At 45.8% G+C, this 20,901-nt stretch overlaps 1 protein-coding gene across 1 annotated transcript in view; it reads left to right on the top strand.

Moving 5' to 3' along the window:
• The window catches only part of ttyh3a (tweety family member 3a), a 79,704-nt gene that overhangs the window by 14,164 nt on the left and 44,639 nt on the right, over nt 1–20,901 (top strand). Inside the window, exon 2 of the mRNA XM_018732755.2 lies at nt 2,758–2,927. Coding sequence (XP_018588271.2) covers nt 2,758–2,927 — 170 coding nt within the window. The remainder of the gene's footprint in view (nt 1–2,757; nt 2,928–20,901) is intronic.

Here is a 20,901-nt window from a genome sequence, read left to right as displayed (position 1 = left end):
AAATATGATGCTGTACCATAGTTCAGCATTGTCCAAAGCCATTGTCAATAATGGACAGCAAGATGGCACAGTGAGTAGCTCTGTTGTCTCACAGCACCTGGGTGGTGCGAGAGCATGTGAATTTGATATCCACTCAGTCTGTGTGGAGTTTGCATGTTCTCCCAGTGTCTGCATGGGTTTTCTCCTGCAGTCCAAAGACATGCTGTTTAGGTTCACCCAAAGTGTTTGAGTGACAGACAGTGTGCTCCAGTGATGTATGGATGAGTGACCCATTGTAAGTAGTGTATATACTGTAGCAGTGTAAGTCACCTTGGTGAATAAGGGGTGTTGGCTGATAGCACTACATAGAGTTTGTTGGAAGTCGCTTTGGAGAAAAGTATCTGCTAAATGAAGAATTGTAAATGTAAACCAGCTATTAGTTAACAATGCTAATTAGGAATATAGATAAAAATATCTATTAAATTTCAAGTGTATTATTAAGATTTAATTCAAGCACATTTGAACATTTGAAAGGAAACACAAATAATTTAGCAATGAAGAATGTAACCCTGGTAAAACAAAAATGTAATTGTAACCCTATGCCCCAGTAGACATCCCTACCTACACCTACCCCCCCAGAGACTCACGTAAGTAAAATTTATATTTACACGTATTCATTTAGCAGATGCTTTTCTCCAAGGCGATGTACATTTCATAGAAAATACAATATGTGCATTACATTAGCAGAAAGAGAGACTTAGATGCAGACACATTAGTTTGTTACTTTCTGCCATAATGAACCAATGTACATCACATGAATAGCTGCATAAAACTTTATCCGAATATCAACGATTCCTAATCACATTCCTTATATAGCATTTAAATTAATCACATTACTGGAGTAGCTGCGTGAAGGTTTATCCATTGTTCAACAGGTATGATCTCAAAGTTGTAGTGCATGAACATTTACACATATGATCTTAAGAGATCATACGTGAAGTAAGCCTGGAAGAGGTGAGTTTTAAGACCCTTTTTTAAATATGGACAGAGATTCAGCAGTTCAGAGTGAGAAGGGGAGGTTGTTCCACCACATCTGAGCCAGAACAGAGAACCTTTGTTCTTTTGCTTTTGGGCCTTTCGTGAGTGGGACCACCAAGTGGGCAGAGGTGGAGGAGTGTAGCAGTCTGGTTGGGGTTTAGTGGATGATCAGGTTTTGTAGATATCTGGCAGCAGTTCCATTTAAACTTCTATAGGACATAACCAGAATCTTGAATTTGATCCGGGCAGCTGTGGGAAGCCAATGCAAAGTGACGAGGAGGGGAGATACGTGGGAATGCTTCAGCAAGTCAAATACAACTCGTGTAGCAGCATTCTGTATCAGCTGTAGAGGTTTGATGGCAGTAGCAGGAAGGCCAGACAGGGGAGAGTTGCAGTAGTCCAGATGGGATATCACCATAATCTGGACAATTAGTTGCATAGAGTCTGTTGTTCTGTGCTCAGAGAAAGGCAGACCTGAGTCAATCATCACTCCTAGACTCTTAGCTGAGGTACACAAGATCAGTGACTTGTCCAGCTTTGGACAGGTTGAGTTGTAAGTGGTGATTAGGCATCTAGGCAGAAATGTCCAACAGGAAGGCAGTGATGCGCGAGGAAATGTCTGATGCTCCAGGTGGAAATGAGAGAAAGAGCTGGGTATCATCAGTATAGCAGTGGTAGTTGAATCCATGGGAGGCAATGACAGGGCCAAAAGTGTAGATTGAGAAGAGCAGATGACCCAGTACTGAGCCCTGTGAGACACCAGTTGAGAGAGGCAGAGGAGAAGAACGGAAGCCCCGCCAGATTACTTGGTAGGATATGTCTGATAGGTAGGAGTCACACCACTTTACTGCTGTTCCTTTGATGCCAAGCTGTCCAAGAGAGGAGAGTAGAATCCGGTGGTTGACAATGTTGAATGCTACAGACAGGTTGAGGACCGAGGAGAGGGAGACCGCTCTAGTCGGAGAGAGTTTCTTTATCAGAGGTGAAATGAGGGCACTTTTGAAGGCAGATGGGAAGGAGCCAGAGGAGAGCAAGGAGCTGATGATCTTGGAGATGAAGGTGGAGAGTTGCGGTGGAGATGATCTGTAGGAGTGTCAGTGGCTCTGTGTGACAGCAGGAGGTCAAAAATTTAAGTTTCTCACAGAGGCTTGAATTCGGAGAGCATGACTTCGCTGGGAGGTCCAGCGTGAAATTTAAGAGTAAACTCTTTATCAGTAAAAAGTACAGTATTAAACGACAAATAAACCAAACCATGTCATATACAATGTATCAGTGTCATATTTGTGTTTGTTGGTGTTTTAGTTACTGTCTGTGTATTTATTGCCTGGTTTTGTATTTATAACTAAGAGTGTGCAGGAGACACACAAGCAAGAATTTCATAGTATAATATAGACCTGTAACTACATACATATGCCAAAATCACTTGATAAATGAAGCCTTAACTAAGTATGCCCTAAAGAAAATTACACTATATTTGCATTTTAAAAAGAATACTTGATTATTATTTTGCTTTCTACGTTATGGTGTTTCTTGTCAGGTTATCTACTTAACCAAACAGTACATAAATTAAGGTTCGTACTGTAGCATAATGGTATTCTGCACCAAAGATTGAATGTACATAATGAAAAACACAGACCATGATTTGCAGTTTGCTCTTGTTTCTTCCAGCGCTTCTCTTTACTTGAAGGAGACAAGTTATCTGTGATGTTATATACAGTCCTGTCCCTCTTCCTTTTGCAGTCCCTCTTGCTTCTGGGAGGTGTGGCACTGGCCTGCCTAGCCCTGGACCTCCTTTTCTTGCTCTTCTACTCTTTCTGGTTATGCTGCCGACGGCGCAAGAGTGACGAACAGCCCAATGCCGACTGTTGCTGCACAGCCTGGTGTGTTATCATCGCCACTTTGGTTTGCAGGTGAGTCCCACCTTCTCTGCTCAGCCCTACAGGGTTGTTCCATCCCAGCTACTTCTGCGCTTATGCCCACCACATACACATACAAAGCATTCGTTCACAGCGCCAATAACTTTTCTCCTTAGACTTGTCTTTGCAGTACAGACACTCCTTGACTAACAGTGGGGCTACATTCTGATAAACCCATCCTAAGAGGAAAAATCGTAAGTCAAAAAAGAATACAGTACCGCCACCTACCGAACATCATAGCCTAGCCTAGCATTTACCTAGCCTACCTTAAATGTGCTCAGAACATTTACCATAGCCTACAACTGAGCAAATTTAAGCGGGAGACACACATGGGCATTTAGCAGACATGGAAGGATGCAAAAACACAAAATAAAAAGCACTTTCAACACAGCATTGGTTGTTTACACTTGTAGTGTTTACACTCATTTGTGTGATCGCTACAGAGACTGCGAACATGGTTGAGTGGATGCTGCGGCTCGCTGCCATCGCCCAGCATCAGGAGAGAGCATTGTACCGCATATCGCAAGTGCGGGAACAGATCAAAATTTGAAGTACCAAATTATACCAAATGCATATCGCTATCGTACCATTGGAACCTCGAAAAATTGTAAATCGAACCATCGTAAGTAGAGGAGCATCTGTATACTGAATCTGCTCACTGGTGCCTCATCAGTTTTGCAAGCGCTCTTAATGCCACATTGTTACTTTTTCTAAAAAGATTTGGAAGGGCAACATTAACTGTGCTAGCTGCCTTTTGTTATTGCAGGTGGTGAGTTGTGTTTTTTTGTTTTTTTAGCAAAAAAGGTTTAGATTTTGTAATCCATTTCCAGAGCTGTAAATGGATGAAGGAAGTTATGGTCCATTATTCACACTGGCTTGCAACCCCTCCATGAAATGATCACCCTGAGCTCCTTTAGTTACCATGTTGTTCCGTGACAGTATGCAAAGAGACACCTCCTCCAAAATGCTTATTAGTTCCTCAACAAGGTGATTGAGTACCTTGAGTCATTGCACTGGTTACACAGTTTTTTTTCTTTTTTTTTTTAATACTTTTGTGCTATTATGACTGCAGCTTTTAAATGCTTTTTTTTTTGTCATTTTTGGATATTTATTTATTATTATTTTGTTTAACTGTCTTTTGTTAAAAGTTATGTGGCACATATGTGTTAGTTGCCATGCTCACACAGCTTCTGTGTGAACTTTTGTGTAATCAATAATTTTATCCTATCCTAAATATTATGTTCCTCAATTTACTAAAATGAAAACTGAACCACATCTTTTGAAGGACTTACATTTCATTTTGGAGATGGTAGGTTATTTCTCTGGGTCACTGACTTAGGAACTTTTGAGTAACAAACTTTTCACAGTTAACTTTTATGAGAAGTATTCATTATTTTTTAATAAAAAGAACGAGCATACAGCGTAAATCACACGTCAAAGCTTCAACAGTACAACAACAGTTTGACTAAGATACTGTTACCCAGAAAGAGTTCAAAATTGAAAGAATTTTTTTCTGCAGTGGATAATTGGATACGCTAAAGTTTTTGACAGACTGTCTGCTGACAGTTTTAACTTGCAGTTTCCACTGTTTTTGCATCCTCTAAACAATGCTGTCTCTTTTATTCTGAATTATATACATTATTCCATAAAACAGAAGTCTCAGGCTTAGCTCCTTGTTGCTTGTATAGGCCAGTTTTTGCTTTAACCTCTACATTTCAACTAATTGGCCATATGTTTTGATTACTGTGGTCATTTGAGTTTCATTTGCTGTACAGGACTTTTAGGGTATGCCGCAATTTTTTGTGGATTAGCAGGCACAATGATGGACTTTGAGACGTCTCCTCTGCAGCAATGTCCTTTATATTTATATTACACACACACACACACACACACACACATTTTCAGAACCGCTTGTCCCATCCGGGGTCGTGGGGGAACCGGAGCCTACCCGGCAACACAGGGCGTAAGGCCGGAGGGGGAGGGGACACACCCAGGACGGGACACCGGTCCGTCGCAAGGCACCCCAAGCGGGACTCGAACCCCAGACCCACCGGAGAGCAGGACTGTGGTCCAACCCACTGCGCCCCCCTGTATTTATATTATTTATATATATATACTCTATTACAGTTTTGGATGCTGCTTGAATTGTTATCCATTAGGTCATGGCTTGTCTGCACAATGTATTTCAATCAAGCTAAGAAAGGAATGGAGAATAACCTGCAATTTTTTTTTGATAACACAAGGTTCTATGGTAAAGTGATTGCACATTTTCTACAAAAATTTGTATAGGTTCCTGTGAAAGGACATTGCTGTCTGGTCCCATTGAACATTGGAAGTACCATTGTCTTTCTTGCAGGATGCTCCATTTGTCTGCCTTGTTGGACCAGGGTTTCTCATGAAATCTAGGCAGTCAATAATTGACTAAGAGCTGCAGAGAAAGAGACTTCTGGCATATACAGTAGCTTCTTGAAATTCAAGGCATGTTGATGATAGTGGACAGTTCACTGTTTTCACTGTCATGCAGAACTTGGTGCCAGAATAGTGCTCTGCAGCAATCTGTGTGGTTTTATACACACACACACACACACACACACACACACACACACACATTTTCAGAACTGCTTGTCCCATATGGGGTCACGGGGAACCGGAGCCAACCCGGTAACACAGAGCGTAAGGCCAGAGAGGGAGGGGACACACCCAGGACAGGACGCCAGTCCGTCGCAAGGCACCCCAAGCGGGACTCGAACCCCAGACCCACCGGAAAGCAGGACTGTGGTCCAACCCACTGCACCACCGCACCCCCTGGTTTTATATACATTGAAATGAAAATCCCCATAAGAAGGATTTGGGCATTTGAGCATCTTGCATATTTCCAGAGCTGTATAAGAAAATCTGTAATTTTTTTTCATTCTTGAAATCTGTTGCCCTTCATGGCTGTGTTGACTGGTAATGTGAAAGTGGGGGGAGTTCACTATGTTTATTTTTGGGTCTCCTGGAGCAGTGTAGTCATCTTGTTATATTTCTTCTCCTGTTTTTGTCCTCTAAGTCCTTTGGGGAAATTTCTAGTGAAACTTAAAATTAATCACAAATGTATATTACCTATTGATCTATTGATATCACACACACACTTTCTGAAACCACTTGTCCCAAGGGGGGTCCTGGCAAACCGGAGCCTAACTCAGCAACACAGGGTGCAAGGCTGAAGGGGGAGGGGACACACCCAGGATGGGACACCAGTCCGTCACAAGGCACCCCAAGCAGGACTCGAACCCCAGACCTGCCAAAAAGCAGACCACAGCTAAACCTGCTGTGCCACTGTATCCTCCTCCTCTTGATATCAGCTGTTGCTAAATATTGATTGGTCTCTTCATATTGCATACATAATCATTGCACACTACAAAGTTACTGCCTTGCTGTTTTATGAAACAAATACATTTTGTCAATAACTGCAGGTTGCAGATTTTAGTATCAGTTTTACCACTGTTATCTACCAATAACATTATCATGCTGACCTTCTTTTGGGTCATTTTTAGTTTTTTCTTCATTTTTTAAGGGTATTGCTGTTTTACATTGCGTTTGTGAAATGATACAACATTTCTTTGTGGTTGTGGTAAATCATTGCATGTTTTAGTATGGCTTTTCATTTAATATTTTATTGGAGGGAGTGTGGCAGCACAGTGGGCTTGGCCAGGCTAGGCTCTGGTTCACTGCAACCCTGCTTGGGACCAGTGGCTTCAGTCAGTGTGTGTGTGTGTGTGATTTTATTAGAGTACCAGTACTTCCAGTCCTGCTGACAATATATACTCTCTACACATTGAGAGATTAACACACACACACACACACACACACACACACACACACACATTTTCAGAACCGCTCGTCCCTTACGGGGTCACGGGGAACCGGAGCCTACCCGGCAACACAGGGCGTAAGGCCAGAGGGGGAGAGGACACACCCAGGACGGGACGCCAGTCCGCCGCAAGGCACCCCAAGCGGGACTCGAATCCCAGACCCATCGGAGAGCAGGACTGCAGTCCAACCCACTGCGCCAACGCACCCCCTGAGAGAGTAATATCTACTTAATATACCATGAAGTTAGATTTGACAAAGGAAAAAAAAATAATGCACAACAGATGTTGTATTGAACACTTTTACAAAAATTAATAACAGTAGTATAGATCAGTTGACAAAATTATTTTTATCTTACCCTTTTGTAATGCAAGTGTCCATTGTGGAAAATGAGGTCTGTATTATCAGCTATGATAATTACACCCACATTTCATTTAATAACCTGCTGGGTTTCAGCCATCTGTGTTCCAAATGCTGATCGCTCTATTGTTCTGCTTGTGCAATCTTGTGCTTTGTAATCCATGTAGTACTGATGGCTATGTTGCCATAAACTGATAGAATGACCACAGTATTCATAGCCCATTTACAAGAGGGACCTAACTTCTGTTAATATTTCATAAGGACTCACCTCAGGCTTGGCGATGTGTTGTAATTTAAGGCAGATGCTGGCAGACTGAGATTCCTGTGAAACTGGCCAAATGAGGCCTGAAACACAGCCTGCTTTGTGCACATATTGTGGTTTTCTGTGCATTTTGTGGAAGTTACTCTGTAGTTTACCATTTCTCTTATTTTTTCCTGATGTATGTAGAAGGTCAATGTTACACCCAGCAACAACGCTATTTGATAATTGGGACTGATAAATGTTATAATCCGCTTTAGATGAATATTTAGATGATTTTGTATGAATTTAAATTCCTTTACCCTATTTTATGAGGATTTACTTTTTGTTCCATGAACAAGAGCCTAAAATGACCCTTGAGAGAGTGTGTGTGTATGTATGTTTGTCTACCAACTTTAATGTCAACATCTTCAGATTTTTTTAGAAGTATTATAAAATCAGGAATAAAAACAGAGATTTATATTCCAAAGGGCCCTTTTGGTACTTCATGGTTTTGTTGTATGTGACCTCACTTCATGGTCTGGTAGGTTTTATTTTTTTTTGATTAACTTAATAAAGAATTGTTCAGTTGGCCATGTCACAACCACAGCTCCATTGTCTTATATATAAAAAATAATTAAATACACACACACATTTTCTGAACCGCTTGTCCCATACGGGGTCGCGGGGAACCGGAGCCTACCCGGTAACACAGGGCGTAAGGCCAGAGGGGGAGGGGACACACCCAGGACGGGACGCCAGTCCATCACAAGGCATCCCAAGCGGGACTCAAACCCCAGACCCACTGGAGAGCAGGACCCGGTTCAACCCACTGCACCACCGCGCCCCCGTCGTAATTAAATATGTAATCCTTTTAAAAAGTGTTTCAATACAGAGTATAAGCAACATCCCCAAGAAATGTGTCACAAACAGTGGGGCAACTGGGACTTAGAGGTCTACATGTTATCCAGGCAAAAATCTCAACACTGATGAACCTCGGTGCAGCAAGTGGTGGGGAACAAACTAGGTTTGCCTGAGCCTTTCATGTCTGCAGCTATGTCTCCTTCTCTTAATGTAATACATAAATTGTACTTTTGCTGAGATGTACGTCGCTTTGGACAAAAGCGTCTGCTAAATTAATAAATGTAAATGTAAATGATAAACCAATCTATTTCCTTGGATGTTTCCGCACACTGAGTCTAAGTGATGCCATATGCATGTCAACAAAAATTTCTAATGGCTGTCTGCGATTCTGTAACCCAAATGCAGAGATGGTCCTGAAAAAATTGTAAGGTAAACAACTGCAATGCAGTAAACCAGTAAATCTCTGTGGCTGTACGACTCTTGAGCTCTGGTATACTCTTAAGTTGTAAGTCAATGTGTAGAAAATCAAATGACAAAAGTAGAAGTTAAACCAAATGAGGGTAATTTAGCGACCAACCTAAAGAAGAACGTGACGTGGCATGGGAAGCCTTGAAAAGAATGTCAGGATAAAAGCAGTTGAAGTAAGCCCAGTTTCCTATTGAAATAAGATTTCAATGTGTTGATATTTGTTTCCGTGTCCTGGGTGTGTCCCCTCTCCCTCCAGCCTTGTGCCCTGTGTTGCCGTGGTTAGGCTCTGGCTCACCGCGACCCCGCTTAGGACAGGCGGTTTCAGTCAGTGTGTGCGTGACATTTGTTTCAGTGTACCTGCTTTTAAAATATTTTGAACATTGAAGTATAATGTTTTTTTTTTTTTTTTTTTATGGATGGCCTAATAAACATTTCCATTTCAAATTTAACTGTGTGGGGTTCTTCCCTATACAAAAGTAGTATTAGACTCCTAAATGACTTGATTGCTTCTAAGCAAAGGCCAAAAGGTCTTCAGCCTTAATGCCTCCTGGCAACTGATTTTGAAGAGTAATCAGTCAGATAGGCCCAACATTTTTCTGACTCGTAATTGAATTTGGCCCAAATCTGAGTGACGGAGAAACACACTATTGTCACGGTTGCGCGTAGCGTGGACGGACTCAAGTGCAGAGTGTTCGGATCGACGTGCACGGAAGCCGAATCAGAATCCATAATCGTAGTCGAGGGGCAGGCGAGGGTCAGGCGATCAGCAAACGTCGTAGAAAGGGCTAGGCAAAGAACGTGGTCAGGAAGAAACAGGCAAAGGGTCGAAGTCGGAATGGGTCTCTCAGTAATACGGTTCGCAGGGAAACGAGGCAAAACAAGGTTCCGCATCTGGGCTTCCTCGGCTTCCCTCTTTATAGTCGTTCCCATCAGGGAACGGCAGGTGTCGCAGATGTGCCAGATGCGGAGAACGTGACAACTATAAAATCACAAATGAGAAAAGGTGTTGTCTCCTGCTGCCTGTTAAGATCAGTCGAGTTCTTCTTTCCCCATCACTACTTATTCCCATCCTATAAGTCTCTTTCAGAATGGATCATTCTTGGAGATCCATGGGTTTTATAGAAACAGAAAACCCTAGTGCCTTTGTTTTGAAGCTGACAGTAAAGACAAATGTGCTACAGTGAAAGTCATATCCTGAGATCTGCCTATTTCACTTACAAGAATTTAACTTTTACAAGGAGTTTCACTTAGTACCCCCACTTCAGTTTAAAGTAACGAGGATTGACTTTAGATTTTGTGTAACATCTGGACATGACACTGATGTGTATTACTGTAACATCCAGACAAGGACATAAAGTATGGTGATTTCAAATGCAAAGTGTATTTACAAGTGCACAGGGCAAATTAGGAATGAATGCAGGGGCGATACAATGAACATGGAACAAACTTGCTCTGGGTATTTGTACAAAAACTGTAAATGAAACAGGACTGGAACATGGGAACTGCACAACAGTGCAGCAGACTGGCACAGACAAGACAGGAACTCAGAACTGGATGAGAAACATACAAGGAATGGGACTTGGGAAACTGGTGAAAAAACAATAATCACTAAGATATCACAAGCAAAGCAACAGAAGGTTGATTAAGTATCCACAATCTTGCCTATGTTGTTTGCTCCTTTTATACTTGACTGACTATCACATGCAAGGGGCGTTCTGGCCCACCGGGCTTTGCCTGGGTCCCACTCTGGCGAGTCTGGGGTTTGAGTCCTGTTTGGGGTGCCTTGCGACAGAATGCCATCCCATCCTGGGTGTGTCCCCTACATCTCCAGCCTTGCACCCTGTGTTGCCAGGTTAGGCTCTGGTTTGCTGTGGCCCTGCTTAGGACGAGCAGTTTCAGACTGTGTGTGTGACTGTCACATTACAAGTAGGTGAATACATTCAAGTTATTGGGGCCAAGTGAAGCCTCATTACATCCATTTATTAATTTAGCTGATGGTTTTTTCCAAAGTAACTTACCTGGTAGGTGATTTTACTGAGGCAATTTAGGGTAAATACGTTGCTCAAAGGTACTAGAGCCAGAGGTGGGAATCAAACCTGTGGTCTTTGGATCCAAAAGGCAGTAGCTCTAACCACTATGCTAGGGTGATTTAAAAAAAAAAAAAAAACACCATATGCTACCTTTTGAATTATAAGATTTTAGTATCTGTCTTGTATCTACAAATGGAAACATTAATAATTTAATTTAATAATTTAATTTAAAAGTAATTTTAGATAAAAGTCTCTGGTAAGCAAGTAAAATAAGACAGCCACACTTGTAACTAGGGGAATTCCATCCATCCATCTTCCTCCGCTTTATCCGGGGCCGGGTCGCGGGGGCAGCAGTCCGAGCAGAGTCCTCCAGACTTCCCTCTCCCCGCACACCTCCTCCAGTTCCTCTGGGGGATCCCCAAGGCGTTCCCAGGCCAGCCGGGAGACATAGTCTCTCCAACGTGTCCTGGGTCTGCCCCGAGGCCTCCTCCCAGTGGGACAAGCCCGGAACACCTCCCCAGGGAGGCGTCCAGGAGGCATCCGGAACAGATGCCCGAGCCACCTCAACTGGCTCCTCTCGATGCGGAGGAGCAGCGGCTCTACTCCGAGCTCCTCCCGGGTGACTGAGCTCCTCACCCTATCCCTAAGGGTGCGCCCAGCCACTCTGCGGAGGAAACTCATTTCTGCCGCTTGTATCCGCGATCTCATTCTTTCGGTCATGATCCAGAGTTCATGACCATAGGTGAGGGTAGGAACGTAGATCGACCGGTAAATTGAAAGCTTCGCCTTACGACTCAGCTCCCTCTTCACCACAACAGACCGGTACAATGACCGCATTACTGCGGACACCGCACCGATCTGTCTGTCAACCTGCCGCTCCATTTTTCCCTCACTCGTGAACAAGACCCCGAGATACTTAAACTCCTCTGCTTGAGGAAGGAGCTCCCCCCTAACCCGGAGGGAGCAATCCACCTTTTTCCGACTGAGAACCATGGCCTCGGATTTGGAGGTGCTGATTCTCATCCCCGCCGCTTCGCACTCGGCTGCAAACCTCCCCAGTGCACGCTGCAAGTCTTGACTTGATGAAGCCAACAGGACCACATCGTCCGCAAAAAGCAGAGACGAGATCTCGCGGCCACCAAAACAGACACCCTCCGTTCCCTGACTGCGCCTAGAAATTCTGTCCATAAAGATAATGAACAGAATCGGTGACAAAGGGCAGCCCTGGCGGAGTCCAACATGCACCGGGAACAGGTCTGACTTACTGCCGGCAATGCGAACCAAGCTCCTGCTCCGGTCATACAGGGAACGAACAGCCCGTAGCAACGAGCCCCGAACCCCATAATCCCGAAGTATCCCCCACAGGATGCCACGAGGGACACGGTCGAATGCCTTCTCCAGGTCCACAAAACACATATGGACTGGTTGGGCAAACTCCCACGAACCCTCCAGCACCCTAGTGAGGGTATAGAGCTGGTCCAGTGTTCCACGGCCAGGGCGAAAACCGCATTGCTCCTCCTGAATCCGAGGTTTGACTATCGGTCGGATTCTCCTTTCCAGTACCCTGGCATAGACTTTCCCAGGGAGGCTAAGGAGTGTGATCCCCCTGTAGTTGGAACACAATCTCCGGTCCCCCTTCTTAAAAAGAGGGACCATCACCCCGGTCTGCCAGTCCAGAGGCACCGTTCCCGAACTCCACGCAATGCTGCAGAGGCGTGTCAGCCAAGACAGCCCCACAACATCCAAAGACTTGAGAAACTCGGAGCGGATCTCATCCACCCCCGGAGCCTTGCCACCGAGGAGTTTTTTGACTACCTCAGCAACTTCAGCCAGGGTAATGGACGAGTCCCCCTCCAAGTGCCCAGCCTCAGCTTCCTCTACGGAAGGCGTGTCGGAGGGATTGAGGAGATCCTCAAAGTACTCCTTCCACCGCCCGAGGACATCCTCAGCTGAGGTCAGCAGCGCATCACTTCCACTGTAAACAGTGTTCATGGAACACCGCTTCCCCCCTCTGAGTCGCCGGACGGTTTGCCAGAATCTCTTTGAGGCCGACCGAAAGTCTTCCTCCATGGCCTCACCGAACTCCTCCCAAGCCCGAGTTTTTGCCGCGGCGACTGCCAGAGCCGCACTCCGTTTGGCCCGTCGGTACCTGTCAGCTGCTTCAGGAGTCCCATGAGCCAGCCAGGCCCGATAGAACTCCTTCTTCAGCTTGACGGCATCCCTTACCTCCGGTGTCCACCACCGTGTTCGGGGATTGCCGCCGCGACAGGCGCCGGAGACCTTATGGCCGCAGCTCCGAACCGCCGCCCCGACAATGGAGGCGCGGAACATAGTCCATTCAGACTCAATGTCCCCCACCTCCCTCGGGACCTGGTTGAAGCTCTGTCGGAGGTGGGAGTTGAAGACCTCTCTGACAGGGGCCTCCGCCAAACGTTCCCAACAGACCCTCACTATGCGTTTGGGCCTGCCAGGTCTGTCCAGCTTTTTCCCCTGCCATCGAATCCAACTCACCACCAGGTGGTGATCAGTTGACAGCTCAGCCCCTCTCTTCACCCGAGTGTCCAAGACATATGGCCGAAGGTCAGAAGAAACGACTACAAAGTCGATCATCGACCTCCGACCTAGGGTGTCCTGGTGCCAAGTGCACTGATGGACACCCTTATGCATGAACATGGTGTTCGTTATGGATAAACCGCGACTAGCACAGAAATCCAATAACAACTCACCGCTCGGGTTCAGATCAGGGAGGCCGTTCCTCCCAATCACGCCCCTCCAGGTATCACTGTCGCTGCCCACGTGGGCGTTCAAGTCCCCCAGTAGAGCGACAGAGTCCCCAGGGAGAGCGCTTTCCAGCACACCCCCCAGGGACTCTAAAAAGGCCGGGTACTCTACACTGCCGCTAGGCGCATAAGCACAAACGACAGTGAGAGACCGTTCCCTGACCCGAAGGCGCAGGGACACGACCCTCTCATTCACCGGGGTAGACTCCAACACATGGCGGCTGAACTGGGGGGCTATTAATAAGCCCACACCCGCCCGCCGCCTCTCACCTTGGGCAACGCCAGAATAGTGGAGAGTCCACCCCCGATCGAGGAGAGTGGTTCCAGAACCCAAGCTGTGAGTGGAAGTGAGCCCGACTATATCTAGACGGTATCTCTCAACTTCCCGCACCAGCTCTGGCTCCTTCCCCGCCAGTGAGGTGACATTCCAAGTCCCAAAAACAAGAGTTGGCACCCGAGGTTTGGGTCGGCCGGGCACTCGGCCCCGACCACCGCCCAAATCACAATGCACTGGCCCCTTACGGTTTCTCCGGCAGGTGGTGAGTACACTGAAGAGCGGTTCCACGTCATGGCTTTGGGCTGAGCCCGGCCAGGCCCCGTGGGCATAGACCTGGCCACCAGGCACTCGCATGCGAGCCCCCCCCCCCCAGGCCTGGCTCCAGGGTGGGGCCCCGGTGACCCCATACCGGGCGGGGTAAACGAAAGCCTTGATTTTTCCTTCATAAGGGGTTTTTGAACCGCGCTTTGTCTCGTCTGTCATCCAGGACCTGTCTGCCATGGGAGACCCTACCAGGGGCATGTAGCCCCAGACAACATAGCTCCTGGACTCATTCAGGCACTCAAACCCCTCCACCACGGTAAGGTGGCGGTTCACGGAGGAGACTAGGGGAATTATTTATTTATTTATGGAATTGTGAAATAGCAACTTTGCTCACAGCTGAAACTGTGTTGTTGCAGCAGATGGGTATTCTTTGAGGTTCATGTTGCTTCACATTTAGTTTTGATTTCTGTGACGCAACTCTGTAGATAAACAAACTTTTAAATCTTCTAATGATGCTTCATTTGTTTGTTTGCACTACTGAGATTACACTATTATCAACATAGACAGCTGGGAGTTTGGGTCTCCAGGAGATGACCAGTTTATCCTTCCTTAACATTGCTCCTTTGAAGTTTGAGACAGGGTTGGAACTTCTCTGGGGGTGAGTGATTTGATACTGTAATATCCTCCTGTGGTGTTAGAGTCAGGGTGAAGTGGACTTGATACAAATGTTATGTTTGCATAATGGCATTTCAATCTGTTGGCTCTGAGGCCATTGCTAAACCATGGATTTAGTTCTCTGGCAACCATTTTTTATCAATTTTGAAGTCATTGTTGTGTTAGAGGTCCACCTGCATCCAAGTCACCAGTTCCTGACAGTGGAAGCCAGGTTTCCAACTAACATATGCAGATTCATTCACATTTACTTATCAGACACTTTTCTCCAAAGCAACTTCCACTGAACTCTATGTAGTGTTATCAGTACACACACCTTATTCGCCAAGGTGATTTACACTGCTAGATACACTACTTGCAATGGGTCACTCATCCATGTATCAGTGGAACACACTCTTTCTGTCACTCACACCCTATAGGTGAACCCAAACAGCATGTCTTTGGACTGTGGAAGGAAACCCACACAGACATGGGGAGAACATGCAAGTTCCACACAGACAGAGCAGGGATCAAACCCACAGCCTCTTGTACCACCCAGGCACTGTGAGACATTAGTGTTACTCACTGTGCTACTCACTGTGCCACCATGCTACAGATGCTTTGTGGAGTTCATTATACCACTGATGTCAATAAGGGATCTAGAGCTGCTGGTTACAAAACAGTTTCACAATATCAGTGATCCACCTCTTTATGAAACAGTATGCGTAACTTGTTTTTGCTATGTCCATCCCTCTTCTGATGCCAGCCCTACAGATGCTTTGAGAACTGTCTGATCATAGCACCTGGTTACACTGAAATTTCCAAAGTGTATGGCAAATTCCAGGTACAAGTTGTTCCTTGTTTGTCAGCAAGAACTTTCTTCTGGTAACCCTTCCAAAAACCATATGAGCATTGGATGACTCAGAGTCTTTATGACCCAAAGATGACAAGGTACTAATGTTGTACAGCTGTAATCCTCAGATTTTTTTCCCCTTCTTTCTCATAATTTTCCGAAAATGTGTGGAAAAGATGCAATTGCGTTCCTGTATCTCATACACATTTAATCATTTAGTAGACACTTTTCTCCAAAGCAATGTACATCTCAGAAAACAATACCACAGAGCATTATACCAACAGAAGGAGAGATCTGGATGTAGACACATGATTCTTGAATACAATCAATTTGTCACTTACCATGAATATCTTTTTTTTAAACTGATAATGTAGTACATGTTTATGGAGCACATAGGAGATCAGGGTTGAAGTGAGTCTGAAAGAGGTGAGTTTTGAGAATCTTCTTGAAGGCTGAGAGATGCAGCAGTTCTGATTGGAAGAGAGAGGTGATTCCACCGCATTAGAGCCAGAACAATCTTTGTGCTTTTGATTTTGGACCTCTTGTGTGTGAGACCACCAAGTAGAAAGAGGTGGAAGAACAGAGCAGTCTGGGTGGGGTGTACAAAGTGATCAGTTCTTGTAGATATCAATGTGCAGATTTATTTATGTGTCCATTACATGACTAGTAGGGATGGGCAATCATTTATCTCTTTTCTCTCAGTTCTTTTTATTTATCTCTTTTCTCTCAGTTCTTTTTCTCATGGTGATTGCTGACAAAATGTGTTTTGAAATATGTTACCTCGTTTCTACACTCTGTTGAAACTGGATGTCCCAAGAATGCCCGTTAGATTCTTTTCATAATATGTACAATTATTCTGATTCCATTGTGTGTCTCATTTTGTTTTATTTGTATTAGATTCTGGCTCAGAGAAGAGAGTAATTTTGAAACCTGTATGTGAAGGTATGGATGATGGATGGAGGCAACAGTGGAGAACCGAAGTAGCTGGACCAAAAATGTTTATTTTTCTTTACTTAAAAAGATGATCTTCAAAAACACTTTAACCCAAACAAAATACAAAAATAAACAGTGAGTTACATAAGAAAATAAAGCCTATGAGCCATGGGCGGAAACCCCTTGCACCAACAGCAATACACAGCTCTCCTGTTCTCTGTGTGAGTGCCTGTCTGCACGAGTCTCTCTAGCTAGTGACCTAATACAAACTTTATACCAGTAACTCCGCCCTTCTGGCTACACCATACCAGCCTCAACAACTAATTCCAAAGTACATATTCCCCAAAAATAACACCCAACAACATAAATACAAAAACATATAAACCATACAAAACACACACACATTTTCAGAACCGCTTGTCCCATACGGGGTCACGGAGCCTACCCAGTAACACAGGGCATAAGGCCAGAGGGGGAAGGGGACACACCCACGACGGGACGCCAGTCCACCGCAAGGCACCCCAAGCGGGATTCGAACCCCAGACCCACCGGAGAACAGGACTGTGGTCCAACCCACTGCGCCACCGCACCCCCCTCCATACAAAACATTTGGTATAAATGTCCCTATTGTTTAAAGCTGCTGCCTTTGAATCCAAAGGTCACAGGTTCAAATCCCAGTTTTTGTAGCCTTGAGTGAGTTGTTTGCCCTGAACTGCTCTGGTGAAAATACCAGTTGTACAAATGGGTAAATCAGAAAGTAAGTGTGTGTGTGTGTGTGTGTGTGTGTGTGTGTGTGTGTGTGTGTGTGTGTGTGTGTGTGTGTGTGTGTGTGTGTGTGTGTGTGTGTGTGTGTGTGTGTGTCCCCCTATTGTTCAATATATAAAAACATTTATCCCATTACACAGTAAAACACCCCTGTCAAGTTGGTTGTGCCCAAGGATTTCCACCTAGAAATACCCCAAGTGGTTCACTCCTCCTAGTTTGCAATACAAGCTGCCCAGCACAACAAAATGCCAAATAGCTGAATGGTAAGCAAAAAGATTACAGAAATAATTTTTGAAAACTGCAATAAATGTGTTTACTTTTAACAACCAACTGCATGTACTTGTCATACTTTAATAAAAGAAATGTTAATGCATCCATCCATCCATTTTCTGTCCTGCTTGTCCTAATAGGGACATCGCGGTGGCAGTAGGGACAGCAGAGAGGCCCAGCCGCCCCTGTCCCCTGCAACTTCCTCCAGCTCAACCTGGGGGATCCCCACCCGTTCCCAGGCCAACTGTGAGATATAATTCCTCCAGCGGGTCCTGGGCCAACCTAGGGACCTCGTCGCAGTTGGCCGTGCCCGGTATACCTCCAAAGGGAGGCGCCCTGGGGGCATCCTTATCAGATGCCCGAACCACCTCAGCTGGCTCCTCCACATTGAGAGGAGCCAGTTGAGGTGGTTCGGGCATCTGATAAGGAGCGGCTCTTTTCCGAGTTCCTCCCTGATGTCCGAACTTCCCCCCCCCCCCCCCCCCCATCACTGAGAGTGAGTCCCAGCACCCTGCAGAGAAAACTCATTTCAGCCGCTTGTATCCACGATCTTATTCTTTCGGTCATTACCCAAAGTTTATGACCATAGGTGAGGGTAGGGACATAGATCGACCGGTAAATGGAGAGCTTCGCCTTATGGCTCAGCTCCCCCTTCACCACTACAGTCCGGTACAGCGACCGGATTACTGCTCCCAGTCTGCAGCCAATCTCACGCTCCCTTCTCCCCTCACTCGTGAACAAGACCCCAAGATACTTGAACTCCTCCACCTGGGGCAAATTCTCTCCCCTTACCTGAAGGGGGCATGCCATCCTTTTCTGTGAGAGAACCATGGACTCAGACTTTGAGGTGCTGATCCTCGTCCCAACCGCTTCATGCTCGGCTGCAAACCATTCCAATGTGTGTTGGAGGCAACCATGTGACGGTGCCAAAAGGACATCATCATCCACAAAAAGCAGAGACGTCACCTTCTGACTCCCACACAGAATGCCCTCCTGGCCTCGACTGCGCCTTGATATCCTGTCCATGAAGACCACAAACAGGAGTGGAGACAAGGCAAAACCTTGGTGGAGTCCAACACCCACATTGAACAGGCTTTAGTTAATGCCGAGTATGCGGGCACAACTTTCGCTCCGTATGTACAGAGACCGAATGGCCCGCAGTAGTGGCCTCCGGTTACCACGTACTCCCTAAGCACCTCCCACAGAATTTCCTGGGGAACATGGTCATAGGCCTTCTCCAAGTCCACAAAACACATGTAGACTGGATTAGCGAACTCCCATGCCCCTTCAATTATCTGTGAGAGGGTAAAAATCTGGTCCACTGTTCCACGGCCAGGGCGGAATCCTCATTGTTCCTCTTCAATCCGAGGTTTAACTATCGGCCGGAGCCTCTTTTCCAGCACCCTGGCATAGACTTTCCCAGGGAGGCTGAGAAGTGTGATGCCCCGATAGTTGGCACACACTCTCCGGTCCCCTTTCTTAAAGATAGGGACCACCACCCCAGTTTGCCAATCCAAAGGCACTGTCCCCGAAGTCCATGCAACATTGCAGAGGCGTGTCAGCCATGACAGCCCCGCAACATCCAGGGCCTTAAGCAGTTCCAGGTGGATCTCATCCAACCCCGGTGTTTTGCCACCATGGAGCTTACCGACTACCTCAGTGACTTCCACCAGGGAAATGGACTCTGACAGCCCGGAAGCCTCTGGCCCTGACTCCTATAAGGGAGGCATATCACTCGGGTTTAAGAGTTCCTCAAAGTGCTCCTTCCACCTCCCGACAATGTCCTCATCAGAGGTCAGGGTTTCTCCACTCTTGCTGAGCACAGCCTGAGCGAAGCTCCTCCGACCCCTTCTGAGCTTCCGGATGGGTCTCCAGAACCTCTTTGAAGCCGACCGATAGTCGTTTTCCATGGCCTCTCCAAACTCCTCCCATGCCCCGGATTGTTAATGCCAAACAATGGAAATGTTAATGGTTAATGACAAACATGGATACCGGTAGGCCTTCTCCGGCACCCAACTTGGTTCAAACAGAAAATGTTAAGTGAAATAATGGACCAAAACGAACAGTGCAACAGTACAAAGCGAAATACATGTGAACAGGCAGCAGCAACAAGATTCAGGACTTCATCGATGGTATTTTTGCCAGTATCTTATTGATTCTTTGCTACCAGCACGCCTGTCACAGCTCTGTATGTGAAACTGTATTTCTGGAGAAAAAAAAAAACTGTATTGCTTATTTTTCCTTCATCAAGTGTGGCACTAGTTTTGGAGGCCAGTTTAATGCTTTCTTCTTTAAGCGTGTATGAATGTGCTATTATTGTTTAACTATTCATTGTCATGTGGAGCAGACCAGAGATCCGGGTATGTGGACCCAATTGCGGGTTCATGGTTTATAAGGGTATTCAGGACGAGGCAATACTCTCAATTGGGGACGAGCAGCGGTTAATCCAAGGTGCAAACGGGGTCTGAGGGGGAATCCAATGACGTGGTCGATCAAGCAAAGGTTGATACCATGGGAAACAGGAACAGGGACAAAGAGATGGGCGAGGGAACAAGGAACAGGGTACACAGAGGAAGGACAGGTAGGTAGCTGAGAATGGCTTGTGGGCACAGGAGGGACAGTTGTCTCTCTAAGAGATTCCACAACTGGAACATGGTCGAGTGGTGGTTTTTATGGCTAAGTTTTTCAGCTGAAGTATGGTGCTGCTGGTTGAGGTGCAGGAATGGTAGCAACATTCATGGTGGTTTAGCTGTAGTTTTCAAGAAAATTTTCTAATGAGATTTTTAGAGTCCATTATGTTCACAGCTCTTATGAGTGTTGAAGGTAGCTGTTTACATGTTTGTTAGAAATCAGTAGCTGGGCTTATAAAACATTTCATTGTGCTACCTTTACGTCTGTGTCCTAGCACAGAGATTAAAGCAAAACAGAGATGCACAGTGACATACTCTGCTGTTGGCCTGAAACACAACGAATGGTTTCTGGATACTGTAAAAAGCACTCATCACTTATTCATCTCTGCACTGTACTTGAAGCCAGCTGTAAATGGGCAGCCCCTATCTGTCAGTCTTCCTGTCTCTGTGTGTGTTTCTGCTAGCCGCTAATGTGGTTCCTAACACTCCTCGCAATCCTCCAAAGAATCGTCAGGGATCAGCAATCTGGCAGAGACCTGCCCTTGGTGGGGGTCTTTCTTTGTAGAACAAAAAATGTGGGGTGGCTTGCCTCTCGCTCCTGTGTGGGCTGCATCTCAATCAGAGGTAGGAAGGACAGGGAATCTGTGGAGGAGGAGAAAGATAATAAAAGTATAGAGGGTAAGGGCCTGTCTCTTGGTAACAGAAGGAGAGCCAGGGAGGGTGGCAGTGGCCC

The sequence above is a fragment of the Scleropages formosus genome, chromosome 3 (genome assembly GCF_900964775.1).
Source record: "Scleropages formosus chromosome 3, fSclFor1.1, whole genome shotgun sequence".
Taxonomy (NCBI): domain Eukaryota; kingdom Metazoa; phylum Chordata; class Actinopteri; order Osteoglossiformes; family Osteoglossidae; genus Scleropages; species Scleropages formosus.
This window is presented reverse-complemented; position numbering and strand designations above follow the sequence as displayed.